Source organism: Symphalangus syndactylus, chromosome 2 (genome assembly GCF_028878055.3).
Source record: "Symphalangus syndactylus isolate Jambi chromosome 2, NHGRI_mSymSyn1-v2.1_pri, whole genome shotgun sequence".
Taxonomy (NCBI): domain Eukaryota; kingdom Metazoa; phylum Chordata; class Mammalia; order Primates; family Hylobatidae; genus Symphalangus; species Symphalangus syndactylus.
Window position 1 is genome coordinate 112,749,807 of NC_072424.2, and position 18,711 is coordinate 112,768,517.

General features: G+C 38.8%; 1 protein-coding gene across 4 annotated transcripts in view; it reads right to left on the reverse strand.

Moving 5' to 3' along the window:
* Window positions 1–18,635, reverse strand: part of ALDH8A1 (aldehyde dehydrogenase 8 family member A1) — a 49,865-nt gene extending 31,230 nt beyond the window's left edge. For 3 of the 4 annotated variants that reach the window (XM_055264718.2, XM_055264723.2, XM_055264711.2), the window contains exon 1: window positions 1,251–18,635. In XM_055264718.2, coding sequence (XP_055120693.1) covers window positions 1,251–1,388 — 138 coding nt within the window. In that variant the 5' untranslated portion in view covers window positions 1,389–18,635. The remainder of the gene's footprint in view (window positions 1–1,250) is intronic. The other variant, XM_063631439.1, reaches the window with a different exon arrangement.
* Between the last annotated feature and the right edge of the window lie 76 nt (window positions 18,636–18,711).

Here is an 18,711-nt window from a genome sequence, read left to right on the forward strand (position 1 = left end):
CCATATTTTTCAAGCCAGAAAAAAATTATGACTTATGGGATCAGATAGGATATTTGGAAGTTGGATTGCTGAGAAATTGAACATATCTATTACTCTACTAGCTAGTGCATCCAAACCTCATTCTATTTTCTAAAACGGTATGAGCCATTAGCTGCAGGAAATATTTCAGCTGAATTTGGCATGTTTTGTCATTTTTAACTTCACTTTGGCAAACAAGGAAGAGTGGAAAACACAAAGCTGGATTTCCCAGAGCTGTGTTAGGTCATTTGAAGCAAACAAAATTGCAGATTATAATTTAACCAATGCATTAACCAACATTTGCAAACATTAATCCCTAAGTCTAAAGGTTTATTTTAAATGCAAGACAGATTTGAAGTATTAACAAAAAAGATAAAAAATAGCAATGTTCTTAAAAAAAAAACTTTGCATAGAATATATATTTTTATATGAAGGCTATAATTATATTTTAAATAATCTAGTTCTTTGTGCCTTAAAAAGAATAAATTATAATTCATAAGGCATTAGATGACTATATATACATCAGCTACATTTACCACTTCAGATATATTTACATTCTCAGTACAATAATTGATAGCTAATCAAATATATCTCAAATATTTTACAAAATTCTCCAAGTAAAATTAATTCTACATCACTAAAAAAATGTAATGCATATGTCATTAAACACTTTGGATAAGAAAAAAGATGCTGTTAAATCTAACTTCAAAAATATATGGGAATTTGATTTTGAGTTTCATCATTCAAATGATTGATTTTATTTTACTAGGTATTTTGAAGACATGACAAATTATGAGAAGCCCACACAGTTTTCTGCTTGTTTGTTTGTTTCAGTAGAGCTATACTTTTTTTTTAATTCCATGGATATACTGGTAAATTTAAGCAGTGCTTGGTGGAGAAAAGGGAATATTTAACAAAGTGATAGCTCTTACAAATAATACTTTGTACTAGATACTGATTAGGAAATGTTTGAGAATTACAAAAAAAACTGCACACAGGGCTGTGTTAGCTTGGCTAGAAAAATGACTTACTTTCTGCATATAGTAAGAGATTTGTTCTATGTATCATACAGTCCAGTTACAAGATACATCTTCTTAGAACTAGAATCTTCCTTCTGTCATCTTTAACAATCCTACATCTTCCCCCAACTCCCTCTGCTTTTAGAAAATTGTTACCCATAATTGGCCAACATATTAAACACACTTCAGTCTTCTTTAAGTGCATATACTCACCTCGTCTTTTCCACTATTTGGCACTTTGCAATACACTTCCCCCGTTGATGGGTCGTAAGAATCTATATATGAGCTACAAGGTAAAAATTTTCCATCTATGAAGTTTTCCAGCATCAAAAGTGCCTTTGTTCCAGCCATAGCAAGGAAAAATTCTGCCTTTCCTCTTTACGACTGAGCACTCAGGTTGTCCCCACCACTGTCTGGACTCCTGAGTGAGCCTCCCCCTTCCCAGCCCCCATCTTCCCCTTTACCAATCAGTGAGTGTGGGAGGGCACCTGACGCTCTCAGAGAGCATTCCTGTCTCCAAACTCAGAACTAAGAGAGTGGCTGAATGTTTCACAGACTTCTAGTACATTACCTGACATGGATAATTGTGTGTAAAAGTAACAGCTACTTACTTATGTGTTCATAGCCCTTTAAAATCGTCAAAAGGCATCTGTGCATGTGATTTTATTGGGTTCACACTGTAAACTGTTCATTGCTCAAACACTGATTGGATGCCAGGCCCCGAAGCAAGTCCTTTACATGAATTTACTCATTTATTCCACACAATCCTATATGAAGTAACCATTACTTCCTCTCTTTTATAGAAGAAACTGAGCCTTGGAGAGATTAGACCATTTTTCCACGGTCACATAGTTAGCAGGGGATGAACTGTAGCCCTTTAATCTCCAAATCATACACTTTTCCCTCAACGCATCACTGCTCACCCTGCAGAGGTAACTGAAGACAGATGCCCTCTTTCCATGGCTCATCTGTGTTTCTTTACCTTGGCTGCCCTCTCTCGGAAGAGCTGTCTCTCCATGCCAAAACCGGGGCCACAGTGGCTGCTCACATCTTCCTAGATGTGCCATGGAGATAAAGACAAGCCAAAAACATGTGTGACACATATAGCAAGGGGTTCAGATCCCCGACGTGGCTGAGAATTTCTACAAATTGGTAAGAGAAATGAGCACCCCAACAGAAAAGACAAGCAAAGATACAAAAAAGCGATCCATAGGAAAAGGAACACAATTGGCTAATGAATATATTCACAATGCTCAGCCTTGTTATTAAGCAAGCAATGTGAAATACAGAGGTGGCCTGATTTGCCAATCATACTGGAGAGCATTTTTAAAGATTGAGAACATCCACCCTGTGAGGATGTGGAGAATCATCCCTAGTCCATAGGTGGGAGGGTTCGCAGAACATTGCTTGGGGCAATTTGTCAGGGTCTGGTCAATTTCTCTTCTAGGAATCTCTCCTACACGATTACGTGCTCATGAACAAGTACATAAGTCATAGGACATCGTTTTTTATCATAACTTAAAAATCAAAACAACCTAAATGTCCATCAATTGGAGAATATTAGAGTATAATAGTTATATTCATAACAGGGAATACTACTTAGACATTAGAAGGATGTATTGTTAAGTGAAAAAAGAAAACTAGTGAATAATATATACAGTATAGTTTCTTTGGCTATTTACATGGTTGATGGGAAGCCATTTTTACTCTAAATACTTTTTAACTGCTTGGATATTTTATGGCAAGCCTATATTACTTTTATAATTATGATTTATAGTTATAATTCAGTTGAACATTAGGTACCAATATTCTAAAATTCATTGATCACATGAGGGCACTTGCTGGCCGTGCACCTCCTTAGGCCCTCTCTGCTTCCATCTTTATTGGTCCCTAGATATTCTCCAAAATTCTTGCTAATCTCTGATGCAAAGCAACAGGCAACCCATTCCCTGTGGAACTAAGCTCCAGGCCCCTCTCAGCCTATCTGAAGACTATCTATGACACTCTGCTAAACAAAGGACCAACTTCTTGGTCTTTTTTTTTTTTTGCAGCTCAAAAGTTCTGCAGAAGCTTTGGAAATATAACTCATTATCTTTAACTACATTCTTTTCTTTTTTTTTTTTTGACAGAGTCTCACTTTGTCGCCCAGGCTGGGGTGCTGTGGTGTGACCTTAGCTCACTGCAGCCTTGAACTCCTGGGTCCAAGTGATTCTCCTGCCTCAGCCTTCCAAGTCACTGGGACTACAGGTGTGTGCCACCACGCCTGGCTAATTTTTGTATTTTTTGTAGAGACGAGGTCTCGCTATGTTGGCCAGGCTGATCTTGAACTCCTGGGCTCCAGTGATCCTCTTGCCTCAGCTTCCCAAAATGCTGAGATTATAGGCATAAGCCACTGTGCCCAGCCATAACCACATTCTTAGTAAGAGCTCAATCTCCTCACCCAGTAAAAAGTAGGAAAGCAGTATAAAGATGTTTAAAGATGTACATTTTTTCTCAGCTTAAAATTTTTAACATTCCTTTTCTATGTTACTTTTTTGTTTTTAAATGAACTTTTATTTATTCCTTGCACCATATACAAAAAATATTTTTGAATCCATTTTTTTTATTTTTATTTTTGGATACAAGTTTCCCTGTTACTCAGGCTGCAGTGCAGTGGTGTGATCATAGCTTACTGCAGCCTTGAACTCCTGGGCTCAAATAATCCTCCTGCCTCAGGCTCCTGAGTAATTAGGACTACAGGCATGCCACACCATGTCTGGCTAATTTATTATTGTTACTATTATTGCTATTTTGTAGAAACAGGGTCTTGCCTACATTGCCCAGGCTGGTCACAAACTTTTTTTTCCTTTTATTTTGTGTTAATGATTTTCGGTCATATTACTATGCTTTTGTTGAAAATCTCTTCTGATTTTTTTAAACACTGGTCACATATATATAAATACAGTTATCACCACATAACAACATTTCAGTGAATGACAGACTCCATATACAACGAAGGTCCCATAAAATTATAATGGAGCTAAAAAGTTCCTATTGTCTAGTGACATCATAGCCATCGTAATGTCATAGTGAGAGGCAATACTCACGTTTGTGGTGATGCTGATGCAAACAAACCCACTGCACTGCCACTTGTATAAAAGTCTAGCACATACAGTTATGTACAGTACCTAATACTCGATAGTGATAATAAATGACTGTTAGTGGTTTATGTATTTACTATCTGTACTTTTATCATTATTTTAGGGTATACTCTTTCTACTTATTAAAAAAAAAGTTAACTGTAAAAAAACCTCAGACAGGTGCTTTAGGAGATTTTCCAGAAGAATGTATTGCTATCTGAGGAGATGGCAGCTTCATGCATGTGACTGCCCCTGAAGACCCTCCAGTGGGACAAGATGAGGAGGTGGAAAGTATTGATTATCCGGACCCTGTGTAGACCTAGGATAATGTGAGTGTTTGTGTCTTCATTTTTAACAAAAAAATTGAAAAGTAAAAAAATTTAAAGTAAAAAATGTAAAAACAGAAAAAAGCTTATGGAAAAAGGGATATATAGAAAATATATTTGTACAGCTGTACAATGTATGTGTTTTAAGCTATTACAAAATTACAAAAAGTCAAAAAGTATTTTACAAATAGAAAAGTTCATATAGTAGGAAAGTTACAGTGAGCTAAGGTTAATTTATTATCGAAGAAAAGTATTTGCTCATAACTTTAGTGCAGCCTAAGTGTACAGTATAGTGTCCAGTACTCTCCTAGGCCTTCACATTCACTCACCATTCACACACTGACTCACCCAGAACAAATTCCATGGATAAGTGCCCTATATAGGTGTACCATTTTTTATCTTTTATACTTTATTTTTTATGTATTTTTCTGTTTAGATACACAAATACTTACCATTGTGTTACAATGGTATTCAGGACAGTAACGTGCTGTGCAAGTTTGTAGCCTAGAAGCAACAGGCTATCCCATCTAGCCTAGTGTGTAGTAGGCTGCACCATCTTGGTGTAAGTACACACTAAAATTTTTGCACAACCATAAAATCAATTAATGTCACATTTCTCAGAATGTATTCCCAACATGAAGCAAGGCATAACTATTAAATACATATATGGGTAAATAAATACAATCACATATACAGTCAGCATCCATTCAGAAAACAGAAAGCATGGCAGGTTTGTCAAGGTTTAATACCAGGAAATGTTTACCCAGATGAAGCTGAAACAGCATGTAAGGGCTGCTGAGATAACCCAGAGATTAGCAACCACAAAAAGCAGCTGCCATTCTTTAAACTGGAGGACAAAAAGGAAGAGGTGGGCTACGAGAAACCAGAAACTTTCAGGGGAGCCCCCTCCCTCTGCCCCAGCTGGTGCTGGGACTTTTTTTTTTTTGAGATAGAGTCTCACTCTGTCGCCCAGGCTGGAATGCAGTGGCTCCATCTCAGCTCACTACAACCTCCGCCTCCCAGGTTCAAGCGACTCTCCTGTCTCAGCCTCCCGAGTAGCTGGGATTACAGGCGCACACTGCCATGCCCAGCTAATTGTTTGTATTTTAGTACAGATGGGATTTCACCATGTTGCCCAGGCTGGTCTCGAACTCCTGAGCTCGGGCAATCCACCCACCTCGGACTCCCAAAGTGCTAGGATTACAGGTCTGAGCCACCGTGCCCGGCCGGTGCTGGGACTTCTGAAGGGCATGGTGTGGCTGATGCTGGGAGGCCCAGAGCAGCTGGAGTCTGGAGCTTGTGCCGTTGCCTGTCGCTGGAGAGTCGCTGACAGGGACTGGAGACAGAAGGTAGTCTCAGCCTCTTTCTGGTGCTGCCCAGGGTCAGAAGGTCAGCTGGAGACAGAATGTGAGAAATATGCAGGTCCTAGTCCTGGCACCACAGAGCAAAGTACCAAGAAGTGAGCTTGGTGCTGACAGACAGTGAGTACCATCCGGTATGTGCATAAAGACTTCTGTAGCCCATCTCCCTGGGTCTCCAACAACTCTGCCTAATGTTGATGGACTCATCAGAGTGTTTGTCTTTCTGTACAGAATGCAAAGGATTCTAATGGGAGGACTATGGAAGGGAGATCTTTTTGAAGAAAGGACTTTTCCCAGATGGCATGAGAGAGGAATTTTCTGCCACGTGACAGCAGAAGAGGACAGAAACTGGACACAGCGCTTCTAAAGAGTGCCTGGTGCTGATCAGAACTCCCCACACAAGATCAGGCCCAGTGGCAGAGTAGGCGTGTCTGTCAGTTACAGTGGCTTCCTTGTGCCATTGGCTACTCAAGCTGAGCCTTCGCTGGTTTTTCTTTTCTTTTTTTTTTTTTTTTTGAGACAGAGTTTTGCTCTTGTTGCCCAGGCTGGAGTGCAATGGCACGATCTCAGCTCACAGCAACCTCCGCTTCCTGGGTTCAAGTGATTCTCCTGCCTCAGCTTCCCGAGTAGCTGGGATTACAGGCGCATGCCACCACGCCCGGCTAATTTTGTATTTTTAGTAGAGATGGGGTTTCACCATGTTAGGCTGGTCTCAAACTCCTAACCTCAAGTGATCTGCCCTCCTTGGCCTACCAAAGTGCTGGGATTACAGGCATGAGCCACTGCGTCCAGCCTCGCTGGTTTTTCACAATGTACTGGGCCTTCCCTCCCTTCCCGCTCTGTCCTGTCAGCCCTTTTCTGTCCACAAAGCAACCATTTGATCCCCACCTGCAGGTCAACCACAGAGATGACTCTGCAACCAGAGCTCAGCTGAGCTGGGAGAGACTTTCACCCTGGAGGACAGAGCATGGGCCTCACTCAGAGTCTGGCCATGTCTGTTGACCCCAGTCCTGATACCGGAGCTCTGACATGCCCTCAAGGCCTTTTCTCTAAGCTTGGCACCAATGTTTCTCCTGTTGGTTTCCCTTGAAGAGACACAAAATCCTGTATCTGGGCCTAGTGGCTGAGAACCTACTTCCAGGTAGTTCTACCTGCTTCACTGGATGTGTGGGTATCACCTGCTCCTGAATTCTTCTGGCTGGCTCCATCTGCTTGCCAGTGTGTCCTGCTGAATGCAGATCTGTTCTTACCACATACCTGTAACACCACTCTGACCCATGGGTGAAGCATACTCCCATTTGCGGTAACAGAATCTACCCCCCACCACATCCCAAGGGGTGGATTCACTGCCAGGTCCTGCACGGTGAGGACAGGGGACTCAAGACCTTGAGTGCAACTGAGAAAAAATTATAAATTGGAGGTATTAAGTATACTAATATTCTAAGAGAACTAGTTGCTCTAGAATATTACAAAAGAGAATAGGGTGTTTTTATCTAATAGAGCAAAAGTTACTCTCTTTAAAAGAGGAGAGGCAATCCTGATTTAGGGTGCCCCAGGTGTACTGGAGTTCTGAACTACCCACAGTGGTAAACAAAAATCACAGCACGGTAGCATGAGGCAGCTGGGAGGGGTACGCTAGACTCAGGAGAAACACAGGATGAAGAACAGAGAGTTCCCTATGAGTGAAATGAAGCCATCAGAGTTCATTCATTTGGCGAAGGATAGGGGAGGATGGATACAGAAGCATGGAGAGGAAGTTAAAAGACAGACAAGATGATAATTCCAGGCCAAATAAATACCTGTTCTGGGGCGTCATTTTCCTTCTGTCTCCACAAGAAACTTGCTCACTGGATTATCATCTATTCATTCTTCTCCCCTCTCCTGGCACTTTCAGCCTTTAAATGAACTCCTTTCTCCAATATAACATCATATAAACAAAATAATATAATAAACAAAAATTTAAAAGAACCTTCTCTGGCTCTCTGGCCTCTGTCCTCTCCTCTATAATCCTTCTCTCCTACTGAAAATGTTACACAGAATGAATGAAAATGAAAGTGCTGTTGTTATAGGAATAAATACCCTCACTTATATGTGGCAGAATGTTGTTCTCTTGCCCATCTGCCACCCCCTCAAACCCCAGTCTTCTTAGCCCCACTCCTAGGAGGAAGTACTGTGCACAATCACACATCAGAATTATCCTGTGCAAGGTTATCAATATGAAACACCAGAGGTTTCTTTGGTTGCATGTGCTCCACTCTGAGGAATCTGGGGACATGCCCTTGCTCTCCAAGGTTAGCACTCAGAATGGGACCACTGTCTTGGGATGATGGATGGTTGCAGGATCCCCCAAGAGATAGAGCTGAAGGCTAGAAAAACTGGGTGAGGAGAGGAACAATGTATAAGAGAGAAATTCAAGAAGTATGTATATGGGATTCTGTTTCAAGTGTGAACAGATAAGACCTTAACACGTATGCTTATATTAAATTCAGCCATTTTGGAGAAAATGCTAGGTGCCCCCTGTGGTGGCCACCCCTAATGTTCTCTAACATACAGTTCTCCTCCTGAGTACTCCTCAGCCCCTTTGCAATGAGGTGGGGCTGTTTGGATAGTTCTGGTCGGGGTCTTTGAGTAAAAGCCAAGCCTGCTGGGAACTGTCCACTGTCTCTCCCACGTCCATGTAGACCAAGAAGGCTGTGTGTTCCAGGTGGCAGGTACAGGATGGAGAACCTCTGTCAGCCTGGACTGCTGAGTCACTCTATGGAGTACAGTTTTATTATGTGGTGATAATTAGCATGAAATAACCATGTGTTTTCCTATGCCACTTTGGGGGTCAATTTCTAACCAATCACAGCATAAACAAGCCTACCCTTCTTAGCAGGCATATAACTTTAGTTGGCTAAAATTTCAAAATTTCTCATGGATGCTATCTTGCAGATACCAGTCCCTGGGCACTGATCCCATATCTAGACAGGAATAGAGCCCTCTGTGAGGAGACATGGCTCTTTTCCTCCAAGAAAAGGGCATGGCCAAATGCGTGGGGCCTGACGGGTGCGACATACCATGTTAATGATGCAATCCTAGCCTACTTCCCTAACCAAGGAGGTGAAAGTCCAGTGCCCAGCTCAGAGGCAAGACTTAAAGCTGTGGTCAGTGGAGGAAGGTAAGAGCCTCCAGGGTGAAGGCGTACACCTCCTCCAGTATGGAAACAGTGCTAAGATGACAAAACTTAAACCCAGTTAAGGGGTATCGAATTGGTATTACAAAGGCCACGAACTGTGGAAGCAGCTACCATCTGACTCCACGGTCCCTTGATTGATATTTGTGACTGGACACTTGTGGAGGATCAGACATTAGGATCAATTAAGATGCAGTTGTTCTGGGCCAAATGGCCAAGGATAATCAGAGAAAATAATACCTTACACCAAATATACTAAGTGGAAAAAATTGCTCAGCAAAGTGGACTACAGAAATGATTCTGACTCACAATATCTTATAATGGGTGTAACTGGCATTGTTTTTCTTTTCAAAACGTACAAAGGTATGAGACTCCCTCACTCTCAACTCCCATGCAGCAGCAGATCCTCCAGGCTTCCTAACTCTGTGGTCAGATCCAGTTTGACCAAGGGAAAGATTTTTAGGAACTGATTTTCACAGGAAGGGTTTTACTTGGCCAGGGACCACTTCTTATCATCCAAGAGATTTAACAAGATGTTTTCAGGCATATCTAGAATAGAAGAGGTGCCGGGCTTATAACATGGGCTTCTTGGGCCATGTATACAATTGACCAGGAATGAGGCCAGGGATCTCACTGCTTATTTGTTTACCCTGGGAGGAAGCCCTGGTTGCCTAGACTTTCATTCTGGGATCAAGAACAAAGGACAGATGCAAAGACTTGCCCAGTATATAGCTGAACATGGATCAGCATTAGGCAGAATAGGTACCCAGAAATCTACATTAACACTCTGTTAAGGTGCCAGGAACAACAAAGTGGAGATAAAATTTCTCTATGGCATGTGGGATTCAGGGGCAACACAAACAGGAGTCTTTCAGAAAAAGACTCTGTATCTTGAAGTGGATTGTTTAATGCCAGGCATGGTGGCTCACGTCTGTAACCCTAGAACTTTGGGAGGCCTGAGGTGGAAGGATCACTTGAGCCCAGGAGTTTGAGACCAGCCCGGGCAACAAAGTGAGACCCCTATCTCTATAAAAAAAATAGAAAAAAATTAGCCGGGTGTGGTGGTGCATGCTTGTAGTCCCAGCTACTTGGGAGGCTAAGGTGGATCACTTGAGCTCCGGGCGGTCAAGGCTGCTGTGAACTGTGATCGTGCAGTGGCACAATCATTGCTCACTGCACTCCAGCCTGGGTGACAGTGAGACCCTCTGCTGGATGCTGAGCCAGAAAAGTTAAGGTAATGTTCTCAACAACTCTCCATCCACTGAAGAACTAAGGTAGTGGGAGTGGGGCTGAGCGTGGGATTTCCCCAACCCCTAGACAGCAGGGCTCCAAGACGAGTCAGAGAATAGCCTCGTCCTCCCAATAGCAGGAACAAAGTGGGGTTAGAGACATTTTTGCTTCAATTGATGAAATGTTAATAGAGGCTGGTTGAATAGCTGTGATCTATACATATTAATTTCTTGATTTTGATTATTGTGGTTGTGCAGAAGACAGATGATGATAGATAGATAGATAGATAGATAGATAGATAGATAGATAGTCTCACTCTGTCACCCAGGCTGGAATGCAGTGGCACAAACATGGCTCACTACAGCCTCCATCTCTTGGTGTCAGGCAATTCTCCCACCTCAGCCTCCCAAGTAGCTGGAATTACAGTCATGCACTACCATGACTGGCTATTTTTTTTATTATTTTTTGTAGCGACGGGGTTTCACTATGTTGCCCAGGCTGGTCTTAACTCCTGGACTCAAGCATTCTCCTGGTCTTGAACTCCCAAAGTGCTGGGAATACAGGTGTGAGCCACTGCACCCGACCTGTGGAGAATACTTTGTAGGAAACTGATATTCAATTCAGTAGTGATGGGACATCATGTGGCAACATGGTTTAGGAAAAAAATTGTTTCTATTGGACTTAGAACTTTTCATTTATTTGAAATATTTTCCAAAATATTCATAACAGAAAAGGAAGTGGACTCTTAACTCATATCATGAACATATTACTCATACCACATAAACAATTAACAAAAAAAATTTTTTTAAAGAAGGGAAATGTTAAAATCCCCAGTCAGGGCTGGGGAAAGGCTATGATAGATTAGGATAGCTTCAATGGCACTTATTGCTAATGTTCTAATCATTAGTAGAGGGAACAGTTTATGGGGTTTTCTTAATTGTTTTTAATCTACATATTAAATACAAATGTGCTTTTGCTTGTATTAAATACTATATAACAAAAAATTTAAAGACTATTATTTAGAACAGTTTTATATTTATAGAAATACTGCAGCCAGTTTCCCCCATATGAACATCTTATTCTAGAACAGTACATTTGCCACAATTAAGGAACCAGTAGTGATACATTCTTAACTAAACTCCGTAATTTATTGATATTTCCTTAGTTTTTACCTAATGTCTTTGGTACAGGATCCCACTCATGACACCACATTACATTTCCTTATGTCTCCTTAGGTCCTCATGGCAATGAGTTTCTCAGATTTTTCTTTTGTTTGATGACCTTCACAGTTTTAATGAGTCTTGGCCAAGAATTTTGTAGGATGCTCCTCTGTTAAAATTTGCCTGATGTTTTTCTCATGATTAGAGTGGTGTTGTGAGTTTTTAAGAGGAAGATCAAAGAGAAAAAGTGCCATCTTCACCACATTATTATACATAGGTATATATCATTATATATAATCAACATGACGTCACTCTTGATGTTAACCTTGATCACCTGGCTGAAGTAGTACTTGTCAGGTTTTTCCATTATAAAATTCTTTTCACTCCTTTTCCATACCGTACTCTTTGGAAAGAAGTCACTATGCTCAGCCCCACACATGAGGAGGGGAGTGTTATGTTCTACCTCCATGAAGGCAAAGTATCTACATAAATTATTTGAAATGCTTTTACAAAAGAGATTTGTCTCTTCATTTCCCCTTTCTTATTTATTCAACCTCCCTTTATTTATTCAATCATTTATTCATACTGGTATGGACTCAAAGGTGTATTTCCTAAGGACAGTCATTCTGTTTCTTTTCTAGGTTTTTTAGTTAAATGTTTATTTAGTTAGTTTTCCCACAGGCTTATAGTAAAAAATATTTAAGGATATACTGATTTCTTTCCATTACATACAAATATATACACATATACACATGCATATATGTAAAATATATTTGTTGTATACACATGTAATACACAGGTATATGTATTACACACATTTTAAAAAATTTTTCCTTTGCTGATTTATTTCTATTACTTTGTATTCCACAAATGACTTGAGATGACTTACAGAAATAAAAATACATACATTATAATAGGTTGTGGGAGAGAAAATATTAGGAAGAATGAAAAATAAGTGCTTGCAAACAAGATAAAGCCAGGTATATAGGTAGTTTACAAAATGCCTAAGATCCTGTACACTTTGGGGCCTCAAATTTGGCTGTCAGCTTCCTGGTAGCCAAAACAAAGAAAAAACCATCATGAGTATAAAGCTATCTGAAGCTTTAATAAGCAGTCTCATTTTCATTTTTGAAAATAATCTTAAATTTTCTTCATTAGGTTATTTAGAAGAGTGTCTTTTATATGTCCCATGACTAAGGTATTTCTAAAAACTCATTTTAATATATAGAACTTTTGAGTATTATGCTTTTGATAACCTGGGGTTTTCTTCATCACTAAGAATACACTCAATTTTTGTAAATCAACATTTTAGAAGGTGTTTAAGGAAATAAGCCTAGCCAAGGTAAAACTCCTCAGATGAAAATGTCAGTATGCTGTCACACAGGAGGCTCTCTGGGGCATCAACAGTATTTTGCTGAAATTACCATGGTTCAATATCTGGCTTATAGGCTTTGGGATCTGAATTTGTCAATATACTGAGAATAGGCTCATTTAACTAAACTCAAGAAGTTGATATTTAACACTCAAATTCCAATTTATTTATATACTATGAGAAGTATATCAGAAAACCCAAAGATTCTTGTGTCCTCATTCTTGGCACATTCCCTTCCTCTAATTAAACTACTTGAATTGCCAAATAATCAAACTTCAGCACATTTATTCTTACCTTCAGCAGCACTTATGCAGTTCAGTAAAAGTTAAAGGACCAACAAGGAACCAGAAGAGACATTAGACAAATCAAAATTCAACAGCATTTGAATCTATCTCAGAGTTATGTATTTATCCTCTAATTGGGCCTGGCCTGGCCAAGGGAGCCAGGAAGTCTTTCCTTTCTGGACAGAGTGCAATCATTTGAATATTTATGTCCTTGCAAAATTCATGATGAAATTTCATTCCCAATATAACAGTATTAAGAGTTGAGACCTTTTAATTACAAGATTGGGCCATGAGGGCTCCATCCTCATGCAGGAGATTAATGTCCTTATAAAAGCACTTGAGGGAGCAAGTTTGTCCCTTCAGCTCTTCTGCCTCGTGCGAACACAGTGTTTGTCCCTTCTGCCATGTAAGGACACAGCAAGAGACGTCATGTTTAAAGCAGAGAGCCCTCACCAGACACCACATCTGTTGGTGTCTTGATCTTGGAATTTCCAGGCTCTAGAATGTTAAGACATAAATGGCTGTTATTATAAATTACCCAGTTTAGGGTATTTTGCTATAGCAGCTCGAACAGACTGAGAGACAGGGCTTTGAATGAGTAGCATTTGTTGCTGTGAACCTTTCTCAAGATTCCATGGATAACTAAGCCCTCTTATGAATGGCACAAACCTTCTTTAAATCTTTGCAGATATCTTGCTATTTTTGTTTTCCATTTTGTTGTTAATTCCTGTTCCTTTGTAGATTTGACTTTTCTCTCTGATCAATTTTAGAATCTTTGTCTTTGGTATTCTGCAGTTTCACTAAAATGTACTTAGAAGTGGATTTCTTTTTATTTACCATCCTTGAAATATGTTGTATTGCTTCTATTTGTGAATTCATGTCTTTCATCAGTTCTGGAAAAGTTTACAGCTATTTTATTTTTTGATATTGTACATCCATTCTCTGTATTCCCACTTTCTAAAACTTTAATTTTATGTAATATATACCTTCTCATTCTAGTCTCCATTCCACATGAACTTATTCATATCTTTATCTTATTGTGCTGTATTGTGGGTAAATTCTCTGATCTATGCTTCCAGCTACTACTTCTTCCTTTGGCTGTATCTAATCTGTTTAATCTAAATAGTTTTTAGTTTCAATTATATATTTCACACTTAAACGTTATGTTTGATTTTAAAACACATGGTCATTTTATAGTCTCTTATTTACTCACATTTCCACCTCTTATAAGGAAATATTAAATATTTAAATATTTTGGCCAGCTATTTTATGTTCTGTAACCAGTAATTCCAGTATCTGTAGTCCGTTTAAATTATTCCAAACCTGAAAGATAACTCCCATATCTATAGTCTGATCCACTGAGTTCACTTTATAACGTAACTCTTCAAGAGCAGTGTTAACTGCTGATTATCAAATTCTTGAAGGAAACTTGTAACAGTATATTCTTTTTACATATATTCATTTTTTTCTGCTTTGCTATTTAAGCCCTCTATGACCTTGTTTGTTTACATGATCTATAAGGCAGAGCTATGAGAATTCCTCAATAATTGTAACTATGCCCTTTAATTTTTAATTTCTATTAAATTTCATTATGCATTTTTATGTCATTTGGTACAGTTTTATTGTGCATTATACTTGTTATTAATATGAAATTCTCTTACCTTAATTTTTTTTTACTTGCTTTAAATTCTTAGTCCAGTGTTAATATTGCTATTCCTGATTTCTGGAGAGGCAGTGTAGTGTCTTTGAACATGCCTCAGTCAGACTTAAATCTAAATTCAAATCATGGTTCCATAATTTATTTACTAGTTTTTAGTAATCCCTCTGAGCTTTAGTCTTCTCATCTATAGACTGAGGTTAATAATACCTGCCTCATATAATTATAGATACATCATGTTAAATGAGTATATGAAAATTGCTTGGCACATGGTAGACACCCAACAGATCACAGTTATTTTTGTCTCCCCAGTACATCTGTGCCCTTTCTTCTTTAAATCTATGGTTTTATTTATTTATAAAATAGGAATATTTTGTAGATAGCATATCATTAGCTTTGCAGTTTGAGTCTACATTTTAAAGATAAAAACCTATTTTCATTTACTGTAATAATCACAACCTTTATCTTCATTTAATTTTCTTGTTTCCTTTCCATCTTTTGCTGTACAGACTTAGTTTCTCTGCTTTTTTTTTTTTTTTTTTTTTTGCATTGATATGAATAGTTTCACTAATTCCATTCGTGGTTACTGTAAACATTGTTAAAACTTTGTTTTATGGGATTATCAGAAAAACAAAATAACATAGTCCCTTTATGGACTATAAGTAACTTAATGCTTTTCTTTCCCTATTTCATATCCCCATAATTGGTGCAATAATTTAATTCACTTACTTCATTATTTTGTTGTGCATTGTATTTTACACCTACATTTACACTATTAACTTACTTGGTTTCAGTGTGAAAAAGCAGCTTCTGACCTAGCATTCACACTAGGCGGTGGCGTTCTCCTGCTGAACAATTAACAATTCTCAAATCTCTAACATCAGATGAGGTCACTGTAATTCGGATAAAATGAGATACTGTAATCATGCCTGAGCACAGACAAAAACAAAGTCACTGTGCAAACCATAAATAGCCAACCTTGTGGCTAACATGAGTGACTAGTTGCTTCTTTCCTTTCCTCCCACCCACAACATAAAAATTAAGATACCCAATTGCAAAATCACTCCCACTTTCTGACAGCGCTCAATCCAGAAGAAACCCTTGCTCACTTGAGCCCTCCTTAAAATTAGCTACCTGTGCTCAAATTCTTAGCAAGCCCCTCCTTACATCTTCCCACTGAGAAGCACCTATAGACCCCAGTGGTGTGCAGTCTCTCTTGCTGCAGCAAGCATCAATGAAACTAATTTTGATTACAATTATGCCCTGGCGATCTTTGATGACATCAACAAATGATGAGCATTAACAAATGTTTGCCGCAGAATTTTCTACCATCACCTACCCCCCAGTCTTAAAGTTTTGAATTATCTCTTTATGATACCCTGTCCCCTGGTTGGACTATCAGCCCTATTAAGACTCAAGCCCCAGAGCTTTCTCTTGTGCCTGGAATATGGCAGGCTCATAATTAGATGAGGAAAGAATGAATGTTTTTTCTGCTTACATATTTCTATAAATATTTTACAGGGAAACTAGAAGATGATTCAGTAGTTTGTATTGGGCCTACTTGTCTTGATTTTTTGAAAACTGTATAATTTTGACTAATTTCTGTACATCAGGATCTGTAATTGTTATTTTTATATCAATAAAAAATACCTCTAAAACTTCTATTGAAAAATATTGATTACATAATAAAATGAAAATAACTTGGCTAACGCTCACAACTATGTAAAAAAATGCATTGGAGAGACAGAAAAGAAATACATGAAAACACTGGCAGCAGTTACCTTTAGGTGACAGAACTGTGGGTTAATTTTACTCTTCCCTATATTTTCTGTATTTTCCAAATTTTCTGAAGTCACTATGATTGCATTTTAACAATAGTTAAAACTATTGATTTGCATACTCATGGGAAAAAAATAGCTATGCCTAGAAACTGGTCTCTAAAACATTTCTCACAGTAGAGAGGCTCAAATGTCATGAATGTGTGAATAATACTGACAAGTCAAAACACGGTTCTGTGATGTGTTCAAGCCACATTATCCTAGAGGTTAACTGTTCAGAAGAATCTCACAAAGAGTCAAAGTCAGAGGACAAAGTCATTAGTGTGAAGAAAGAGTAAAATCATAAAAAAGAAGAGAGTCAGGACAAGAAATACCTGAAGCAAAATGACACAAAATGGATGTACTATAAATTATGGATGAAAGTAACAGGGTGAGGAAATCAGAGCATAACCAAGCTTGGGCATGCCTGCTCTACCTCTTTGTCACTTAATTAACTCGAGCCTTCCACTGCCAACAGTCTTCTCACACAGTGGATCCTTGAAACCATATCACCACTCCTTTCAACCACAATCAATCATCAATAAAATGCAAATAAAAAGATTGTGCTTAAACACTTAGAGAAGGAATAAATGCATTCATTTCTACTACTACTATTTGTTTATGCTAAATTGTAAACTAAAATTCTTAATTCGATCATGGTCTTATATAATATACAGAGTGGATGGTTTCTTGTTTTTACTCCCCCTACCTTAAACCCCAATCCATTTCCCTTTCCTAACAGCACCCTGAATTTCCAACCCTCCCACAACTGTTAGCTATACGCTTTGTGTGATATTTACTTCACACTCAAACACAGGATATCCTAGGGAAGTATTAATAAATAAAACTCAATCATAGTCAATGATGAGATGTTTCTAGGACTTCTGGAGAAGATACGCTCTTTTAGTCTGTCCTTGCCCTGGATGGGAGATCTGAGGATATAAGTGTGGAATTATCACATCTTGTCAAGAACCTGGCATTACAGAAGAGGTTTTTTATTTGTTTTAAGACAAGGTCTTGCTCTGTTGCCCAGGCTGGACTGCAGTGATGTGATCATGGCTCACTGCAGCCTTGACCTCCTGGGCTCAAGTGATCTTCCCACCCCAGCCTCCTGAGTAGCTGGGACTACAGGCATGTGGCACCACACCCAGCTAATCTGTTTTTAAATTTTTTCCATAGAGACAAGGTCTCACTATATTGCCTCAGCTGGTCTCAAACTCCTGGGCTCAAGCTATCCTCCTGACTCAGCCTCCCAAAGTGTTTTGATTACAGGTGTGAGCACCGTGCCCAGCCAAGAGTTCTATACAGAGTTTGAGAGCAAAACTAGCACCAGGGAAGGCAGAGTGGAGATGAGTCCTTGCTAACATTGTGTGAGCTGCTCGATCTAAACGGAATCAAAGCTAGAGCTACCTCTAATGTTCTCAGTTATGTCATTCAAAAATTTTTCTCTCTGCTTAAGTCACTTGAAGTTAGATTTCTGTCACATATATCTGTTAAATTCCTGATTAATATTAATATATAAATAAAACTTTCTTAACTCAGTGAATCTGAAGTGACAACTACACATGTATTTTGGTAAAGAAATATACCAAGTGTGTTCACTTGGTAATCATTCACTAAGCAACACATGTACTATCTGCCTACTTTACCATATGGATGTTATTGCTTATGTTCAAAATGTCAGGTTCATGAAAAGGTGCAAGAAGAAATGCTGTTGTATATGTTAAGCCGTCGATATACAAATCACGCTGCTTTCTAATAAAAAAAAAAGCTTATCATAAACAGTCTATCAGATCAGAGTTCCAGGTTCAGCTGAGGTCAAAATCTACTCTAAAGCTCCTTGCACCCAGAAGGCACCTCAACGAATACCTGTTTTTAAATAAATAAACCTTGGGGTTTGTTGTTGAAACTTTAAAGAAAAACATGACTCTTACTTACTCACAGGGGACTTATAATCTATAAGGTAAGCAAGATAAAGAAAGGGCCATCATAGGTGTAATTCTAAAAGGAGAATGGGAAAAGCAAGCTATGGTTAAAATAATGGATGAGATGAAATTGGATCTGCCATTAGGATAAAAAAGAATTCATGTGACAGAGCTAGGAAACTCTTAGGTGAAAAAGATCCCACAAAACCCCTAAATCATATTTAGTGTTAGTGGCAGAGAATATCATA